At 42.1% G+C, this 18,055-nt stretch overlaps 1 protein-coding gene and 1 long non-coding RNA gene across 4 annotated transcripts in view; one reads left to right on the top strand and one right to left on the bottom strand.

Annotated features, from left to right (window-relative positions):
• LOC134471604 (uncharacterized) overlaps positions 1–18,055 on the bottom strand; it is a 155,093-nt gene that overhangs the window by 6,255 nt on the left and 130,783 nt on the right. The window lies entirely within an intron of this gene.
• Positions 1–18,055, top strand: part of Atp10b (ATPase phospholipid transporting 10B (putative)) — a 306,922-nt gene that overhangs the window by 194,477 nt on the left and 94,390 nt on the right. For 2 of the 3 annotated variants that reach the window (XM_063230738.1, XM_003473343.4), the window contains 2 exons: positions 6,377–6,670; positions 7,246–7,440. In XM_063230738.1, the coding sequence (XP_063086808.1) occupies positions 6,396–6,670; positions 7,246–7,440 (470 nt within the window). In that variant the 5' untranslated portion in view covers positions 6,377–6,395. Of the gene's footprint in view, positions 1–6,376; positions 6,671–7,245; positions 7,441–8,070; positions 8,659–18,055 lie in introns of those variants that run through there. The other variant, XM_013156194.3, reaches the window with a different exon arrangement.

Below are 18,055 nucleotides of genomic sequence, written 5' to 3'. Positions count from 1 at the left end.
GGCCAATTCTGCCACGAAATTAGTAACATCTTTAAGTAAACTTTAGTATATAAGTCTCAGCAGTCTCTGCTACACTTAAAAATAGTGGCTCACATCTGAATAAAGCATATTATGTATTTTATCTGTAGACTATCTCACTAACAGCAGCCTACACACAGGGGAATGTGTTTAGAGGCCCTTCTCTTGGCTTCAGATTTGAAGTAGGATGCTGAAATAAAAGGGGTCAGAGTGTTTGGAAATTTTAGAATATGTTTCTTCAGCTAAAAAAACAGTAAAGATAGGTCTGACTATGTCCTATTGCAGGCTGCCACATTATTCCAGTGCCCCTCACTGAACTGACCCTAGACCCAACTCTCTGAAGGAAAGTCATTGAATCCAAAGCCTAACAGAGATAGTGCTCTCCTGAGACTTTATATGCTTAACATTATAGCCCAGCAACCCTTGTAGTTAGGTAAGACTACAAGACTGGTTCTGCCTGTACTGCTATGAACAAAGCAGTATACTTCACTTCTGGGTCCCTGCTATGGTGAGCCTGGGGGATAGGAAGCCTGCATCCCTGACTCATTGGACCTGCAGATTTTTCATGGATGTTCTAAGCCAATAAGTCTTGGGGCTTTATTTGCTTCATAGCACAGCATCGCTCAGTTTGACTAACATGCCAGGCAAAAGCTGAAGAAAGAACATTCAAGGGAAACTACCAAATATCTAGACATACACACACACACACATGTGCACACACATGGAGGATGGGGAGAAGCATGCATATGAAAATCGAGACTGCTGAGCAAGAAGAAAAGAGGTATGCAAAGGCAGGTAGATTATATGGAATAATGTAGCTGATAGGATTATTTCCAAAAGATGAAAAATATAAAACAAAAGAGGCCTTTATTCTCAGAACACAGAGAGAGATGACTGGCACGCTGGCCACTGAAGTCTGGTGATCTCTCTTGCGGACACGTGGCGTGGGGGAATATAAGTAGCCTAAGCTTAGGGCAGTGCCCTAAGGCCATTAGAGATGCACAGGTATTTCATTGGCACACGTTTGGCGCCAGGGGCAGATTCCAAAGGGTGGGGGATATAGGGTTACAGGTAAATCTCTAGGGGCGGGGGAGACAGGAGCTCCCTAATTCCGGCTGAGGCTTTTTCTGGCTACAGTGTCCAGTCTGGGTCAACAACTCTTTCAGTAGCCACAGTGAAAATTTTGATTTTTTATGAAAAGATAATTATTAAGAGCTTTAAGAAGAGAACTGGCATGGTCTCACTTTAGAAAAATAACTGCCAGTGTTGTCAGGACTGGCTAAAAAGGGAGGACGCAAGGACCTACCAGAAGTTTATTGCAGCCGTCCAGGAAAAGATAATAGTGACTCTTGCTAGGTCGGAGGCAGTCGAAACAAGAAGCAGATGGGTTTGAAAAATACTTAGAAGGCAAAACTGGATAGAGAGTTGAAATAAATTGACCATGGTAAATGTGCTTTAAGTGTCGAGGTTAAATAGAAACGCTATTCATAGAAAGAGTGCTCCTGGAGCCAAAGTGAATTCTGGGAAGAGTGAGAGAATTTCCAAACTGTTTGCAATGAGTTACTTAGAAAATATGTATAGGCAGCAGAGGTGAGATACCATGATGTAAAACTCATGAGAGAGGTCTAAGCTCCAAATACACCAAAGGAGAGACCAGCTCTCTGGGAAACTGGTGATACCCTCAACTACTGACCTTGGGAAATAATGAAGTATAACATAGTAGACTAGAAATATCTTCTTGTCGGTTTAAAACATTCTCTCTTGATAAACTCACCAAAGTAAGTCTCCCATGCATGAGTGGAGGGATGAGGAGAAATGCAAGCAGGTTTATAAAGAGACAAGCACAGTGGCTGAGCCTGCCATGTGATGTCTGAGCTGTGGAAAGGGCTCCTCTTTGATCATTCCTTTCCCGCAAAGGCCAAGTTCCTTAAGATTCCATTTGTTGTGTATTTTGCTTATCTTCTACAGAAGTGCAGCTTTGGATTAATTTTCTTTCTTTCTTTCTCACTTTCCCCTTCCCGTTCCCACTAGGCCCCACACTCACCAATCAAATACAACAATCCCCACCTTGCACACATTCTTATCCAATATTCCTTCCTCTAGAGACAGGAAACAGGCGCCTGGCATCCTAATTATAGAGATGTTTTGTAGTCTATGAATGAAGCTCAAACTAACTGTGTGCAAGGAGCTATATGTAAACCCCTGTAACTGAGAACAATACAAATGAGAATTCCGCAGTTCTGCCTTCTCCAAGAGGGCTAGCTTATGGGAGCTCCATCATCCAGTAAGTTCTCCTCCTCTTTGCTATTTGCCTTAATGAAGTTCTCTGAGAAGCTCTCAGGACCAGAAATCTTATGGGGGTCTTCCAAATGGTAACTTCTGTTTCTGGCATTTTTATGCATCAAAAAATATTTTCTTAAATCTAAAGCATCATCAATTTAATTTTGCTCAAAGACTGTTAAATGCTATCATATCAATCATGTGACATATTAAAATGTGAGAAAAGTAAGTCTTTCCTGAAAGGAAGTAGAAAAAAATGACAGATCCTAAAACCTCTTTCATCTATTCTTTTGTTTCTTCATCTCTATAAAATAACTAAAAACTACATAAAAGTGAGGGTCATTTTCTCCAGCAAATCCAAAGTAAATGGAAAAACAAAGTGAAAAAACTCAACAATAGGTTTTATTGCAAATCCTCCTTTGACCTACAAGGATTCTTTGGTAAATGATAAAAACCTAGTTTCCTGATTTTTAAATTTATATCTGAGTTGATGAAAACCTCTTATTGTTTTTTGATCTTTCTGAAGGGAGACAAAATATATCATTGGCTTTTCCTTTATCAGTATATAAGCCTCAAATAATGGAAGTAGCTGGTGCATTATGGGTGTTAATGTTTCTGAACCTGATTCCCAGAGAAGCAAAGATACAGAAGATATAAGGCAATGTTGCAAGAATGAACTAAGTTTTTATTTTAATTAAAGTAGTTCCTGTTAGTGTCTGTTTTTTAAAAAAAGTCTCAATCTCTTTAATTTCAGACATCTATGCTTTAGCACAAAGCTAAAGTCAATATTTATAAGAAGTGAATTGACTTAAAGGAATTATATTGTATTTCATTAAACACATGATATTTGAGCATGTTAAAAATTGAGGAAGCAATTTAAGAATGACTGCAGTTTGGGAAAAACTGATATAATTGATTTATGAACATACAATTCCAAGTCCTTCCTTCTGAGATAGTTATTGTTTATTAACTGTCTAATAAAAAAGTTTTTGTGAGAGTTACACATTTTGCCCTCAGAATAAAGTACCTTAAAATTCCTGTGGTTAACTGAAAGTCAAATTTTCTTCAATTCTAATTAATTCTAATATCTGGGTATTATACTATTTATCAAGAATTTAATGCAATTTAATTTTAGTTTTTCCCTATGATCTTGACCAGCTGACACTTTTAGAGAATTGTGCATGCATAGAAAATAATTCTCTAGTAAGCACTTATTTCTGCTGTTACTATTTGTGACGAGAACGGCCCCCTGAAGCCTCATGCACTTTTAGATGGGGCGTTATCGGAGACTGTTGAATCTAGAATTTGTGACTGATTTATAACACAAGCCTGGGAGTAAGGGTGCCAGAATTAAGACTCAGTGATTATTGGATCAGCCCATTGATTGGATTGGTACCACCCTAATCCCAGCGGTCTGGATAATATAAAAGAGGCAGAAAGAACCTCCCCCCTTTTGTTCTCATTGCTTTTGCTGTCTTGTACTGCCATGAACTGTTGCCCCTCCGCCGTGAGCCACCCTGCCTTGTGGCCAGCGGATATGGACTGAAACCTCTACAACCTGTGAGCTAAATAGACCTTTCCTCCTTTAACTTTAGCTGTTGGGTATGTTTCAGCAATGAGAAAAGTAACTAAGTCATGTGCTTTCCTCCTACAGTCTTCTTGGCATTCTTCAAAATCAACATGTTGGCTTTATCTCAGGAAGTTTACTAATGTGGCTGCAGCTTCTTAGCATCCACGCACGCACACACACATGCACACCCTCCATCCCTCTCACCCATTTCTTAATCTCAGCTAACCCCAGTTTTTCAGGGACAGGGTGAGGACCACAATCCTCCTAAATGTGCTCTTACTGTATACTGCTCTGGTTTGTGGCACTTACCCCACCCTACCCTCCGTTGGTGAACTGATATTTATCTCTGTGAATGTGTATTTAAAATCTCTCTGCCACGGCCAGACATGGTGGTGCATGCTTGTAATCCCAGCACTCTTGGAGGCTGAGGCAGGATCATAGCCTAGCCGATTTAGGGAGTTAGGGAGATTCCATCTCAAAATTAAAAAAGAAAAAAAAAAAAGACTAGGGGTATAGTTTAGTGTGAAGTTCTTGTGCCACAAAAACTAAACAAATAAAATCTCTGCCACACCAAAGTAAGCAGAGAGAAGAGAGAGGAATTTTTAGATTTTATATGTTTTGCCTAAAACAAGGGTTCAATAAGTATTTGTGGATTCAATGAATGACTGTTTGGTTCACCCCCAGCCATGAAAATGAAATGTACTAATAAATGAGAGCTTGGGGTTCATTAAGAGAAAAACAGAGGAACCTGGGTCCACCTGGCCTTCGACCCTGGGTTCAAGTGATCCCCCTGCTTCACACTCCAGAGCAGCTGAGATTTTAGGCAATAGCACAAACCTAGCTTAAATACCAGAGACGTGACATCATGTTCTGCTATACATAGCATTATTGGGAGGCACAAGATGTCAGCTTTCCCAATATTAATGATATTTACTTTACTCTCAAGTGACCTTACATCTGCCCTGTTAATTACTTGGAGGGTATACTTTGAATTTATGGAAATGCTCACTTCAATTGCAAACTTTCATCCACTAACATGACATTCATTTTACATCTGCTTTATTTTTAAGCACATTTTATGATATTGAAAAAAAATAAAGGTTATAATTATCATAAACAAATGTTTAAACTTAGGTAAAATACCTGTACCCCCTGTATCAATCCAATCTCTTCATTTAAAAAGAACTTATCACCTAAACCTGAGAGGAGTTTGATGGGTGAGACATTCACCAACGTTTCTCATTTGCATACTCAACTCTATTCATGAATTATCTTTTCATTTCTTTTTGCTTTGCAGAAAAATAAATCCATGAAGGGAATGTATTTTTATAAGAAAGAAGCTATGCAATATGGTTTCTGGTTTGTCAAATGTCATATCACTTTTGGTCACATTATGATGAGCATCTATAATTGTATTTTTTAATACTTGCTACAAGGGCTTATTTGGGCTGTGAAGAGTTTCTCACAGCCTTGAGGTCTGTGAGCTGAAAATGATTTAGACTGACTAAAACCCTGAGAAGAATTATGATGAGGGTCAGATCATCTGAGCACCGAGAAGGTAAAAATTACCATTTAAACTAGAAATGGAACCTTTCCCTAAGTGATCATATGTGCAATCATGGAGCAGTTTGTTCAAAGTGTGTCTTTCAATAATCTACTTCTGGATATTTAAACAAAATTTGGGCTAAATGAAACTTCTTGTAGACTCTACTAGAAGAGCTCAGAAATGGAAAGATCGTAGAAAGAAGGTGAAGCACTCTTCTTCTGCCATTTAGGAAGATGGTCTGCTTGGCCAGGTGCTCAGGTTTGGAAATCACCACATGGAGAGAGACAGGATAGAGTCTAGTCTGGTCAGCAAAGGCCAGCTGACATTCTGGATGATGACAGTCAGCATAGCACAGTGACCTCAGGCTCAGGGTGTCAGAAATAGACACATCTTCTGTATTTCATTCATCATCTGCCCTTGTGGTTCTCACAGCAGACAACCTTTGTACCAAAAAATTTTAATGTTAAAGAAATTCTATGGCCGTCAGAGCTCCAGAATATGTATGTCAGAATACCTTTATGCAATACCCAATTCGTTCCTCTCAAAATAATCACATTTTAAAAGTACAGTCAGAATAGTTTCCCTTATTTTATAGTAAACTGAAGCAACTGCAGGTGAGCAGGGTAAGAATCAGCATAGCTCAGAGTTTTCGGAATAAATCGGCCCTCAGATCCTGACCTCCAGGGTCACAGCCCAATATGCTTCTGCTTTTCCCTAAATGTCCCATCTAGGTCCTCAACAGCACTCATCCCTATGACTGCTTCCAAGACATTAGGTAGTGTTAGCTGTATGTTATTTATACAATCATTTACTTTATGTCTGACTCCAGAACATAGCGATTATAGGGTGGGAACCTGTTTTTCTAGAATTGGATGCCAGCTCCTACCTGACATAGACAAGTGATGAGGCCAACATGCCACTTTCCTTGCCTGACCACAGGAACTTCCTATGTCTCTTTTCAGACCCAAAGCTGCCACCAAAATGACCTTCGCCATGGATTCATGTTGGCCCCGATGGCAGTGGCGAGTCCAAGATGGCACATCCCAGTCTCCAACAGAAACCACCCCACTGCTGTCTCCAGAGAGAGAGACTCAGAGCGCCAGCCTGGCTCAGCAGCGGGTTGTGTTCCCCAACAATTGCGTGTGCCAGCAGGACTGGGAGAAGATCTCCAGGAGCTACTCAGGCAACAGGATCTGCACCACCAAATACACTCTTCTCACTTTCCTGCCCCAGAATCTCTTCGAGCAGTTTCACAGGTCCATATCCGTTTGTCCAAACAACGCACGTTTTAATCAAGTATTTCCCACTTAGGTGAACTCAGCCAACGCTGCCTCTGAGGCCTGCTATTCCTTGGACATCCAAACATTTACGTATTAAGAAGTTTTTCTCATTCATTCATTTACTAAGTATTTATGCTTCTGTCTGCTGGACACCAGAGATACATGAGAAAAAACGGGGTAGACAAAAGAACTCATTGAATGTACTGCCTAGTGAAAGACGTTCACTTTTATATTTTACAACAATGTAAAATTACTAGAAGTATTTTCAGGGAGAGATATATGGTGGTGCTAAGGTGGATAATAGGGAAATCTGGGTTCTCACCACTTTACACAAGAGAAAATACACTAGAAAACCATAGAAATAAAATTCAAATCTGGATCTGTTGGTTTCAAAGACCTTATTATAATGTTTAAGGTGACATTGGGAGAGAATGTCCTTTTAGCTAGCAAGGACCACCAGTTGGGAAGAAGTAGAGAGGAGAATGGTTGTTTTTGTTTTGTTTTGTTGTTTCTTCTCTGGTTTTTGCTCACATCTTGCTTGCCCCTTGCAGGTGGGCTAACCTGTATTTCCTGCTCCTGGTCATTCTGAACTGGATACCTTCTATGGAAGTCTTCCACAGGGAGATTACCATGTTACCTTTGGCCATCGTCTTGTTCATCATCATGGTTAAAGATGGCATGGAAGACTTCAGGAGACACCGTTTTGATGCAGAGATAAATGGTTCCAGCGTTCAAATATATGAAAGGTAAAAGAAGTCTGCCTCTGTTTTCTCTCTTGCACATAGGTTATGCTAATTTATCAGCATGTTCAAAAGATGAGTCTTTTGCTTATTTTAGGTTCATTTTATTCAGTGACTCTCAATTGAAGGTAAATTTGACTCCCTCAATGAGCATTTGGTAATATCAGGAGATAGTTTTACTTGTCATATTGGTAGAGAGCCCACTGCTGGCCTCTAGTGGATAGAAGCCATGTGTGCTGGTAAATATCCTACAATACATAGAACACACACACCCATTGAACAATATTCAGTCAAAAATGCTAACAGTGCGAAAGTTGGAATCCTTGACTTGTGAAAATATTCATATTATTAAGTACAAGGACACTGTATTAGTACAAGTGGGTTTGACAGTTCAAGACTTAGACTCTAGGATAATTGGATCATCTCAGGAAATAAAGTTTAGTTGAAAGTCTTTAGAAGGTGTCAGGCAATGTCTTTCAACCACAAAATGTTTTCCATTTGAAAAGCCTCTGAGTTTTTTTGGTTTCTTCTAAAAAGAAGCTAACCAGGTAGGTTTTAGGACCCAGAGTTAGTGTGCCTGTTCCTGGCTTCCTCAGATGAAAAGGAAGACACCTGTTGATGACGTCCACATTCCAACAGGTGGAGTCTCAGACAAGAAGGAGGAAGTGGCCCAGTGGATACATACCTCTTCTCCGGCCGCATTTCTCCCCTGGTGTTTGTGTCTGGGCTTTTCATGCTGAGTTTGCTTTTGAAAGAAGAGAAAAGAATATTCAGCCAAGAAGGCAAGTAAAAGATGAGAAGTAAATTATGAGAATTAAAGAGGCAGGACTGAGGAGAAATGAGAAAAGAAGGGAAGAAGAGAAGGAAAAAGAAAGAAGACAGGAAACGAGTGGTGGTCTCCAACCTGCCTTTCGAAGGATGGTCTGCAAAAGAGAACCCCAACCAACAATACCGAGGGAATCAAATTAAGACCAGCAAGTATACCATACTGTCCTTCCTACCCAAGAACATCTTCGAGCAGCTCCACCGGTTTGCCAATTTCTATTTTGTGGGCATTGTGATTCTGAACTTTATCCCCGTGCTCAGTGCTTTCCAGCCCGGAGTGAGCACAATACCAGTCTGTGTTATCCTCGCAATAACTGCCATCAAGGATGCTTGGGAAGATTTCCGGAGGTACCAAGCTGATAGAGTCATCAATAACCGGGAGTGTTTCGTCTACAGCAGGTAAAGGACTCCTGGGCCACCTGGCTGGCCATCTGATCTTTCTGTAGCCACTACTGCTACAGCTACTGTTTGTAAAAGAAGGGAGGGAGAGATGGGGTCTGGTGATATTATTTCAATGAAGTGTTTCCTTCTCTAAAGTGAAGATTACAGTTTAAAAATCTAAAGAGGATTGAGTGTTTTAAAATTAGGAAAACTGTACTAGGTGACATTTTCTTTGTTACAAATGTTCCCAACATGTAAGAATTTTACATTAATTTTCCCACCTTAGTGCACGGTGGCCATAAGCATATTTGAGCATGTTTGCGGATGCTGGGAGGAAAAGCCAGGGCCACTGCAAGCTTAGACACAATCTCAGGACCTTACGAACTACATGTGCCCAGGAAACTGATGTAACCTCCCTTAGCCTCACTTCAGGGTTTTTAAAATTAGAGTAATTCTTGGAGTGCTTGTGAGAACTACACAAGATAATGCTTAGTGTTAGCATGTAATAAATGCTCAACAAATGCAGGCTGCAGTTACCTTTAGAAAGTTCCTATTGTTTCCCTTCAAGCCTGTCCCTGAACATCTTTTTCTGATTTCCCAACAAAACAAAGACCATGTGCCACCATCTTGCTACATGATTTAATGTCACTTTATATATGCCGTTTTACAAATCCCAGTGGGAAAATTACCAATCTGGACTATTAGGCATAGACAGCATTTTGTCTCTCAATAAAGGAACAAGACAGAGTCAGAGTGTATCTCCACTTTGTGACAAAAGCCTGGCTTCCTGAGAGACTCCAGTGACAGAGTATAAATGAGCTGCCAGCCACTGTAGAAGACTGAATAACCCCCACATGGGCTTAGCTTCTTACCACATAAGGAAAGCACCCATCTCTCTGACCTTAGCATCTCACTGCAGTGGAAATGGTACAGCGACTGTGGTTACTGTGAGATTGAGAGGGGCTTGCTTCAAGGTGTGCACTCCAGCCTGTTAGGATCTGCTTCCTTCTAAGGAGGGGTTCTCTTCCCGTGGGAGTGGAAAGTAATAAATCTGGAGCTGGCTGATGAGAGGGCTTCCAAGCAAATGCTATTTCTATAACTGTATCCAGGGAAGACTCCAAGGAGCTTGGCTAATATGAGAATTTGTTTGTCTCTGAAGAGCCCCTAAATCCAGCTCCATGCTCACCCCTTGGCAGAAAATGAGCTTTGGGTCACAGTTTCCCATCTAGAAAAATTAATCTGAAAGCTGTGGGATTTTTTTTCCCAACCAGAACTAATTGTCCTGAGTGTTGTGAGCAACCCTGAGACCTGAGTTGAGATTCAGACCTTACCCACCTCTGAGTAAGGAATAACCACCAAGGTGTGAGGCTTTGCTCGGAAGAGGTAATTTCTAAGGAAGCATTCTTTGTCATTGGGCACCAATCCACCTGTTGCTATTTGTTTGCCACCCTTCTCCTTCAATAACTTTGAACAATGGCACAATGGCAAGCCAAGAAACTGACTCCTTGGGGAGGAATGTAAGTGGGCCACAATGATACCTGCCAGAATTTCCTGGAATAATAAGCCTCTTCTGTGAGTAATCAGTGTGGATCAGACCACAGGCTCACCTGTGCTGGGAGTGGGACTCACCTGGGCCAGCTGGCTGGTTGTGTTACTAAAATGGCTGCCAGGGACATCAGAAAACCAAACGATAGTAATTTAGAAATTAGTCCACCGGTCCACTAGCAGTGGGGGACACAAAGGGGCTCCCATGGGAGTATCTCCCACAAGGAATTCAGTATGACAGCATACAGAGATTGTCTCTGAAAAAGGCATCCATGGTCACAGAATGAATACCAGTCCTGGAGACCCTGGACACACGTGGGACCCATAAAGAGTGTGCACTGCCTCAGTGTTGCTCCAAATTTACTGGATTTCAGGAAAAAAATTAAGTCATTTGGGAAATTTTACTTTTTCAATTATAAAAATCCACTATATGGCAACTAGTAAATTAAATAAAAGGGACCATATGTGTGGCATGGGACGCAATGTTATTCAGGCACTGGAATCAGTGTCAGGATGCAACAGGGAATCGTGGTGACCACAAAAAACTGGGCAGACCACATATTCACCCCAGGAGGCAGGGCTGGCCATTTGTCTTGTAGGTAGAAACATCTAGGTATCCAGGAGTCTAATGTTGCCAGGTCCTCTTATTAAGGAAACTAAAATTGGTGTTTTTGTGTGCAATAACTTGATTTTTTAGTGTTGTCAGCTAATACAATTATTTCAAACACCTCAAACCTATTTTACTTTAAGTTCTACTTTTTTCCCCTCATTTGCAACATATCTTAGGAATCTTGAATCTTTGCAAAAGAATAGATGTTTCTTCTGAAATTTGTCCACACTGAGGGCCCCTCTTTGGGATGAGAAGGAGAATGACATAGACGTCAGAATACAGGCCCACACCTACAACTACAGAATAATAACAAGATCGTCACTTAGCTGTTGGCTCTTGCTTCATAAAGCTGGGAAGCCAGACTAGATCCTGTGAGATGCAGGATGAAAGAACTAAACCCAATAAACTTGGGCAGTGTTAGGTAGATGATGCTTCTTTTGACTCCAACAATGCACGTTGACATAGGAAAGGTTCTGGGATGAACCTCAGTTAGTATCCTGTCCAATTCTGTTTAACTCAGCTGTGTCCACTGAGATGTTTTTGCCCTGCCAACCCTTATGCCAAATATCCAAGATGTATGGAAAGATGTTACACAACAGAAACCTTGACTTTAACAACAAAGGGATTTGATTGGTTTAAGTAATTACCAATATCCTGAGGTAGGAAAGTCATCAGCATAGGTTCAACCAACGTTCTAAACTCCAGCTCAGCTGTCCTTTTCAATCATCCTCTGTCTGTGTCATAGTAACCCTCAGGCTGACTTGCTTCATGGCCAAGAGAGGGCTGCAACAGCACCAACCCTTACAAATACACTCAATAACCCACAAAGTCCAAAAGATATTTTTGATAGTCCTCTTGGAAGATCAAGGAGGCATACTCCCGAAACCTGACTCACATCTCAGTGGACCCTACTGGGTCACATGCCAAGTCCCTAAGGACAGGCAATGGAATTGTGGTAATGATGTTTCTTACACCCAAGCTACAGTCCTTTCCAAGAGTGTCAAGAAACAGCACAGGCTATTCAAAGTATAATCCAAATGTAAATAATAATAATAATTTCCAAGAGAAAGAAGAGCAGATGTCACATGTCACAGAGGCCACTTTTAGGTCCTCAACTCAATTACTTTAAATCATTTTCCAGCCTACACTCTTTGTAAATTGCTTTCTGCATATCAAAGACACATAACCCTTTGCGACACTGCATACAGCGTCCCAAAAGTCTACTAACTCAGAAGTAGACGGAGTCTATGAAAGTCTCCGAATAGGAAGCTAGAAATGCTACACAGATGTTAGTCATTACCTTAACTAACAGAAGCTGCAGGGCATATGCCTTTGCCGAGTATCCATGACGTATGGGAAGATGTTACCCAAAGCACGCGAGATCTGAGACGACACTATTTTTCCTGAGAAGCTAATAAAAGTAAATACCTCAAGCATCAACTCTTTTAGTTTAATCTCAGATTTATATATGTCAGAAGCCAGTGTTTCCCCCACCTTTTTGTTTTTTCCTCGCTCATTTTTGTGCATTTGGACACCAGGGCTCTTAAAATTTCACTCATCGCCTAATCCCATGCATCATCAAACCCAGACTTGTTTATGCTGTGAGGAAATATCTTTTTGCAAACAGCAGAGGCCTTGTTAATAGAATTACAATCCTGTTAGTGTATTTTCTTTTAATATAGCAACTGTGCTTGTGGTCTAAAGGTGATCCATTAATCAGATTTATGGAATGACTTTGAGGAGAGATTAGCTTCAGAATTGTATTAGTTTCGTTTCTCCCAGGGCTCAGTTTAATGAATCTGGTAACCATACCCAGCAAGAGATTTGTATTTTCCAATGTAGTAAATTTTTATTTGTATTTAGAAAGCATGGATTATGGCGGGAGGTATCCAAACCAAGGGAACCCAGAGTGGTTTTCATTCCTATGTGGAAGCCATCTAAATTTCAGTGACTGTCACCCCTAATTCATCTCTGCAGCAAATATTAATTCAGGTCTTGGTGTGTGCACTGTCTGCAGGCCCTGTGGACCCTCCCAGGTTCTCAGTCCAGTGGTCATGAGGAACTTATAAACAGCTACAGTGCCCCATGTGCTCCAGTGGGCTGGGTACAAAGCCACAGAACAGCCCCAAAGATGCAGTCTACTTGCAGGAATCTAAAGGTGAAGAGAAGCCTTCCCTATGCAGCTGACATTTCAGGAGGGCTCTGAAGGAGCCCACTTCAGTTCACAGCAAGGAGTTGTGCCTGTGGCTTATGCTGGCATCAGAAAGATCAAGACCAAGAAATGTCGGGAATGTAGAGAAACAATGACAAAAACTAATTTCCTATTCAATTAACTTGAGTTTTCACTAAGACTTAGGGAGTCTCCCTTCTGTCAGGCAGTTGCTTATAGATCACCAAAATAATTCCAACATCAAAATAATTCCATCTACTAGAGGACAATGAGCAGTCTTCCAACAGTGTGGCATGGGGCCCTCACCTAGCTGGCCTGCAGCCTGATTTTGTCAGTTTCCTTTCTTGTCTGTGTCCTCACTGGAAAACCTAGGGATGAGGGGACCAGAGATCCTGACTCAGATATGCTGTTAATTAACTCTCAGGAGCATCCAACCTTTCAGCCTGCCTGAACCACATGGAACTGAAGAGCAATTGTCCTAGGGCACACACAAAACATGTAACAGAGTTAATGGATATAGATATCAAAAGTCCCCTTTTATATATCTGTCACTGTAGAGTTTTTTTTTAAGAACATGCACAGCATGTGGGCTGCAAGTGCTTAATGTAAGCCACTACAACAATTGGGGACCCATTGGTATCATCTTTAAATAATGATCATAATCTCTCTCAGGTCTATTTTGTGAAGATATGCAGATGACATACAGGAGGAATTGTAAATAATGGTGCTCTAAAAACTGTAGTGTGCAATGTGACGGGGTGGGGATGAATGAAGCAGCTTCCCAGTGACCTCACTAACTGCTTCCATCAGGCACTTTGGCCCAGGACTGCACTCAGCTCAGAGCTGCTGCACTGGCCTTGTGTAGGTACTGGATCCTTTGGGCCTCTGTTTCAACATCTATAAAATGAGGACAATATGGGACAATATCTCACACCCATGAGGTCAAGCGAGATAACCCTTATAAACTGTTTAATTCAGTCCCTGTACCATAAATAGCAATATATAAATTCCCAGCCATTTATTCAATGTCAGGCCCAGCAATGAGCTGTCCTCTTTCTTAGTGTACTTCACACTGATTTGAGAGAATTGCTAAATGTGTTGATAAAAGCCAAGCATGCTCACTGAGCCCCCTTGCCTATGCACAAGATTGCAATGTTGTAAAAACAAAAACCTACGCTCTTTTCTCTCATATTTTCTTCTCCCATTCTATGTGGCAGGATTTTAAAGTCTGAATTCAGGAAACTCCTGTCAATCTATCCTACCTGCAGCACACCTGAACAGGCACATGGAGATTTAGATGCAAGAAGGGCAGCTTCTAGCCTAAAGACTAATCTACTTGGTACAACCTAGATTTCTAATGTAGACTGCATTAGAATTTCAGATATGTGCAGCAGTTAATAAAGCAGCCATTTGGTCCCACTGCTATAATTTCTACTGAATAGCAGCTCACTGAAAAACCCAAAAGGAAGTAAAATAATTTGGGGAGAAGAGCGGGACCTAGACTCTGGTGGAGCCATCAGAACACACACATAAACTCATCTTTATCCTGAAGCTACCCGAGTTGTTTCTGGCATTAAATAAGATAACACATGTAAACTGCTTACCATGGTGCCTGGCATTCAGTTGCACTCATAAGACATGAGCAAAATCATTGCTGAGGAAAACTCTACAATCGCAATAGCCAGGAATTGTCATGAACTGAACCCAAGGACACTAACAAAGGCAGGCCACTACTGGAGTTTGAACATGTGTGAGAAAAGACAAAAATCTTTAACTAAACTTTAATCACAGCAATATGGGCCTTGGGAAAGAATCTGAAAAATACAGATAGTGGAGAAACACCCAGTGTCTTGTGAAACGTGACTGTGAACAGTGCCATGGGCTGGGGACACAGACCACCAGACCAAGACATCCAGCCCCAGGCCTTTGTTCAGTATTTGGCACCAGCAAACCTCGCTGGCTCCTCCTGGAGTCATCTGTTTTGTAACTTCCTAATGCTTACTCCAAAGGCCCTGTGCTTGCAGAAAGCTATAAACCATTTGGGCTGATTTCAAATTGTCATTGCAGGAAAGACCAATTCAGTCCTTCTCAAAACTCATAGGTGGGAGAGTCATCAGCAAGAATTCATATGTCCCTGAAGCTCCACACTCCTGTCACCAGGCATGATTTGTATTTCAGCAACCGAGGATTTATAGCCTCTGTCTTGCCATTACAGAGCTCAGATGCCAAAAGGTGAGACTCATGTGTTCACCAGCCTCAGCTAGGTTTATGTCACCTGCTTCAGGGACTTCATCAACTTTGCCCATGATTCCCGAACAGTCAGAAACCACTGAAAGTAATGCTTTTCCCAGAGCTGTACCTCATGTGTCCCAGTTGACACACTTGTGTGATGTTACCCAAGTTAAATAACCTCAGTTTTCTCATCTATGAAATAGATGCAATGGTAATAATAAAAATGTTCTTATTACCAGGCAGCTAAATGGTCATGGGGTTGAGGTCTGCATCCACACACATGTAAGCCAATAACATGAGATCCTAGTATAGAGGTCTCTGCTGAGGAGTCCAAAACCAAAAGACATAGACTGGATGTTAAAATAGCTAAAGGTCAGGAAAAAGCTTCTCTCATCCTATCCTGAAGTCAATTCTATAAGAAATTCCTTAGCAAGTACTTGCTGACCACTCCCCATGGACCAGACAACATACCCAGTGCCAAAATGTACATCATTGTAAGGCCTAGCATTGTGTCAGCTCTTGGCATGCTTACTGCAGAGATGAAAATAAAAGGCAGATGAAACCATTAGGAAACAGAACTATGCTATACAGCAAGTGCGGGAACAAAATGTCACCCCGCTGATGTTCAGTGCCTGGAGGTAAAAAGGGAAAGTTTGGAATTTGATCTGCAGAGATCAGAGGAAAGGCATGTAAGGCAGTTCTGCGTGCCTGCCTGTAACCCCAGGCTGCTAACGCATAACCTATGCCCAGGGCCTTGCAGGAAAACACCTGTGACAACCCTGTCCTCTAAAGCATGGTGTTCCATGACCATCACCTCTGAGGACATTCTGTTCTCCATCCTGCTGACAAATAAATTCAGCCCCAACCTGTTAATCTAGGGCTTGTGCTCTCCCACCTAACCCTCAACCTGCTAGGTAGAGCAGGCCAGTTCAGGAGTGAAAAACATCATCCAGGTGTCCCCGTGTCCCCTACTGTCCATCTGGCCTCCACCATTCCCTCCTGAGGTTTCTCAAGTCTTCCAAGCTTTGCATACACCCTGTGTAATCTGTAGCAGACAAGCAGGTGCCAAAGACAAAGAACAGCAGGCTGAGGAGAGCCCTGTCCCACCGCCTGCTTCTGCCCTGGCACAGGCTCTTTCCAGCCTAACTCCTTCAGTGTCTGTGCCATTTCCTGGGGCCAAGTAAGGCACAAAGGTTATGTGACCCCATCTGCCTTCCTCTAACTTCTACTGCCCCATCCCAGCCTCCTTCAGCCCAAATCCCCACATCTACTCTGTCTGGGCTAATGAAGGTAACAACCTACAGCAGCCTGTGGACTATTATCTCCAAAGCATTGGCCCTGTCTGCTCCAAGTTACATAGTAACTACCGGGATAGCATTAGCACCTGTAAAATACCACTTGCTGGAGGTTATTAGGCACGTTACTGTCTGAAGTTTCACAAGCAGCTGTGGAAGAAGTTTGTCCATTTGATAAAAGAATAAACCAAACCGAGAGAAGTTAAGCAGCAAGTTCAAGGTTGCGCTTCAAGGGAAAGATAGTGCCAGGTTTCAAACGCAATTCACCTGACTCCAAAGCTCATCAGCCACCATGCAGCTCCAATTGACCCAGGGCTGTTCAGCTGGAGGGTATTACAAGTGTCCCCAAATCAGCAACAGCCTATGTTTCTTGCTGATGCTGTGGGAGGAGCCAAGGGTCCAGCCTCAGGTTCGTCACTGTGCACCATAGCCAGCCAGGTCATTCCCTTGCCCCAGCCTCAGTTTCTCCATCTGAAGAATGAGGATTGGACTGGAGCTCCAGCATAGCTCCAGTCCAGATTTTAACAACATACACATCTGGAAATTTGTCCTGGTGGCCACCTTCCAGATCCTTAAGGGTTCAATCTGGTCCCTCTTTCTGGACTTAATGCAAGATTTGGATTTGGACAGTTTCCTGTGTTTGCAGGTGGTTGTTGTTGCCTAAACCCAAGCCATGAAATATAATTTGAAGCATAAAATAGCATGAAGAAGAAAACTCTGGGGGCTTCAGAATGAGGCACCAGCAATCAATTGCCACCTTCCTCCTTATCCTAAAGGCAGCCTGTATTTACTGAGAACCTATAAGTGCAGAGCCATGAGCTCAGGCCTTTGTATGGTCATGTTGCCTGTCCTCTTCCAGCAATATTGAGATAAGCGCACACACTGCCTTCAAATGGCAGGAGACAAAACAGGCTCTCAGTGGTCAAGTGACTTTCCCAAAGTGACACAGGTCTTAAGTGACAAAACTGGGATTCAAAGATGCTCTTAATCCATATACTGCACTCCTTCCTGGTATTCTCCATTCACGCCAGGGCTAACGCCTGGAGTATCTAGGCCTGGCATTTAATGAGCCTGCTAAAGGGCAGCTCAGGTCAGCTTATCATCCTATTTTGAATCGCAATGTCCACCAGACAGATTATCCTCCTGACAAGTCTCCTCTACAACAGTTCTACAAAATTCTTTTCATAAAACCCAGTTACTGGAGAAATGGAGCCTCTACTCCTCTCTTTCTCCTCTCACCTGTTCTCCTATGACATATTGTTGGTTACCAACATCTCTTGCTATTTATCTCCTCTTAATAAGCCCTGTCCCCTCTCAGAACGCTGTTTAACATTGCACCACTTAATTTCTCCTCGAGGCAAAATCTGCCAGATGGAGTCCTTGTCCCAAGCCATGTTGGTTTGTCTTATTTTTAAACAGCAGTGAACATTGCATGAAACTAAAATAGCAGCCAGTTTCCAGGTGCAAACTCACAGCACAAGGGGACAGTGGACAGTGTGTGTGAACAGGCCCACCTGGGGCAGCTGTTCTGAACAGGCTGGACTGAGGTTGACCCCCATAGGC

Source organism: Cavia porcellus, unplaced genomic scaffold (assembly GCF_034190915.1).
Source record: "Cavia porcellus strain 051 isolate PalLab524CR breed Dunkin Hartley unplaced genomic scaffold, mCavPor4.1 scaffold_19, whole genome shotgun sequence".
NCBI lineage: Eukaryota > Metazoa > Chordata > Mammalia > Rodentia > Caviidae > Cavia > Cavia porcellus.
Note: the sequence above shows the minus strand (reverse complement) of the source record. Positions and strands in the feature narration are given on the sequence as shown.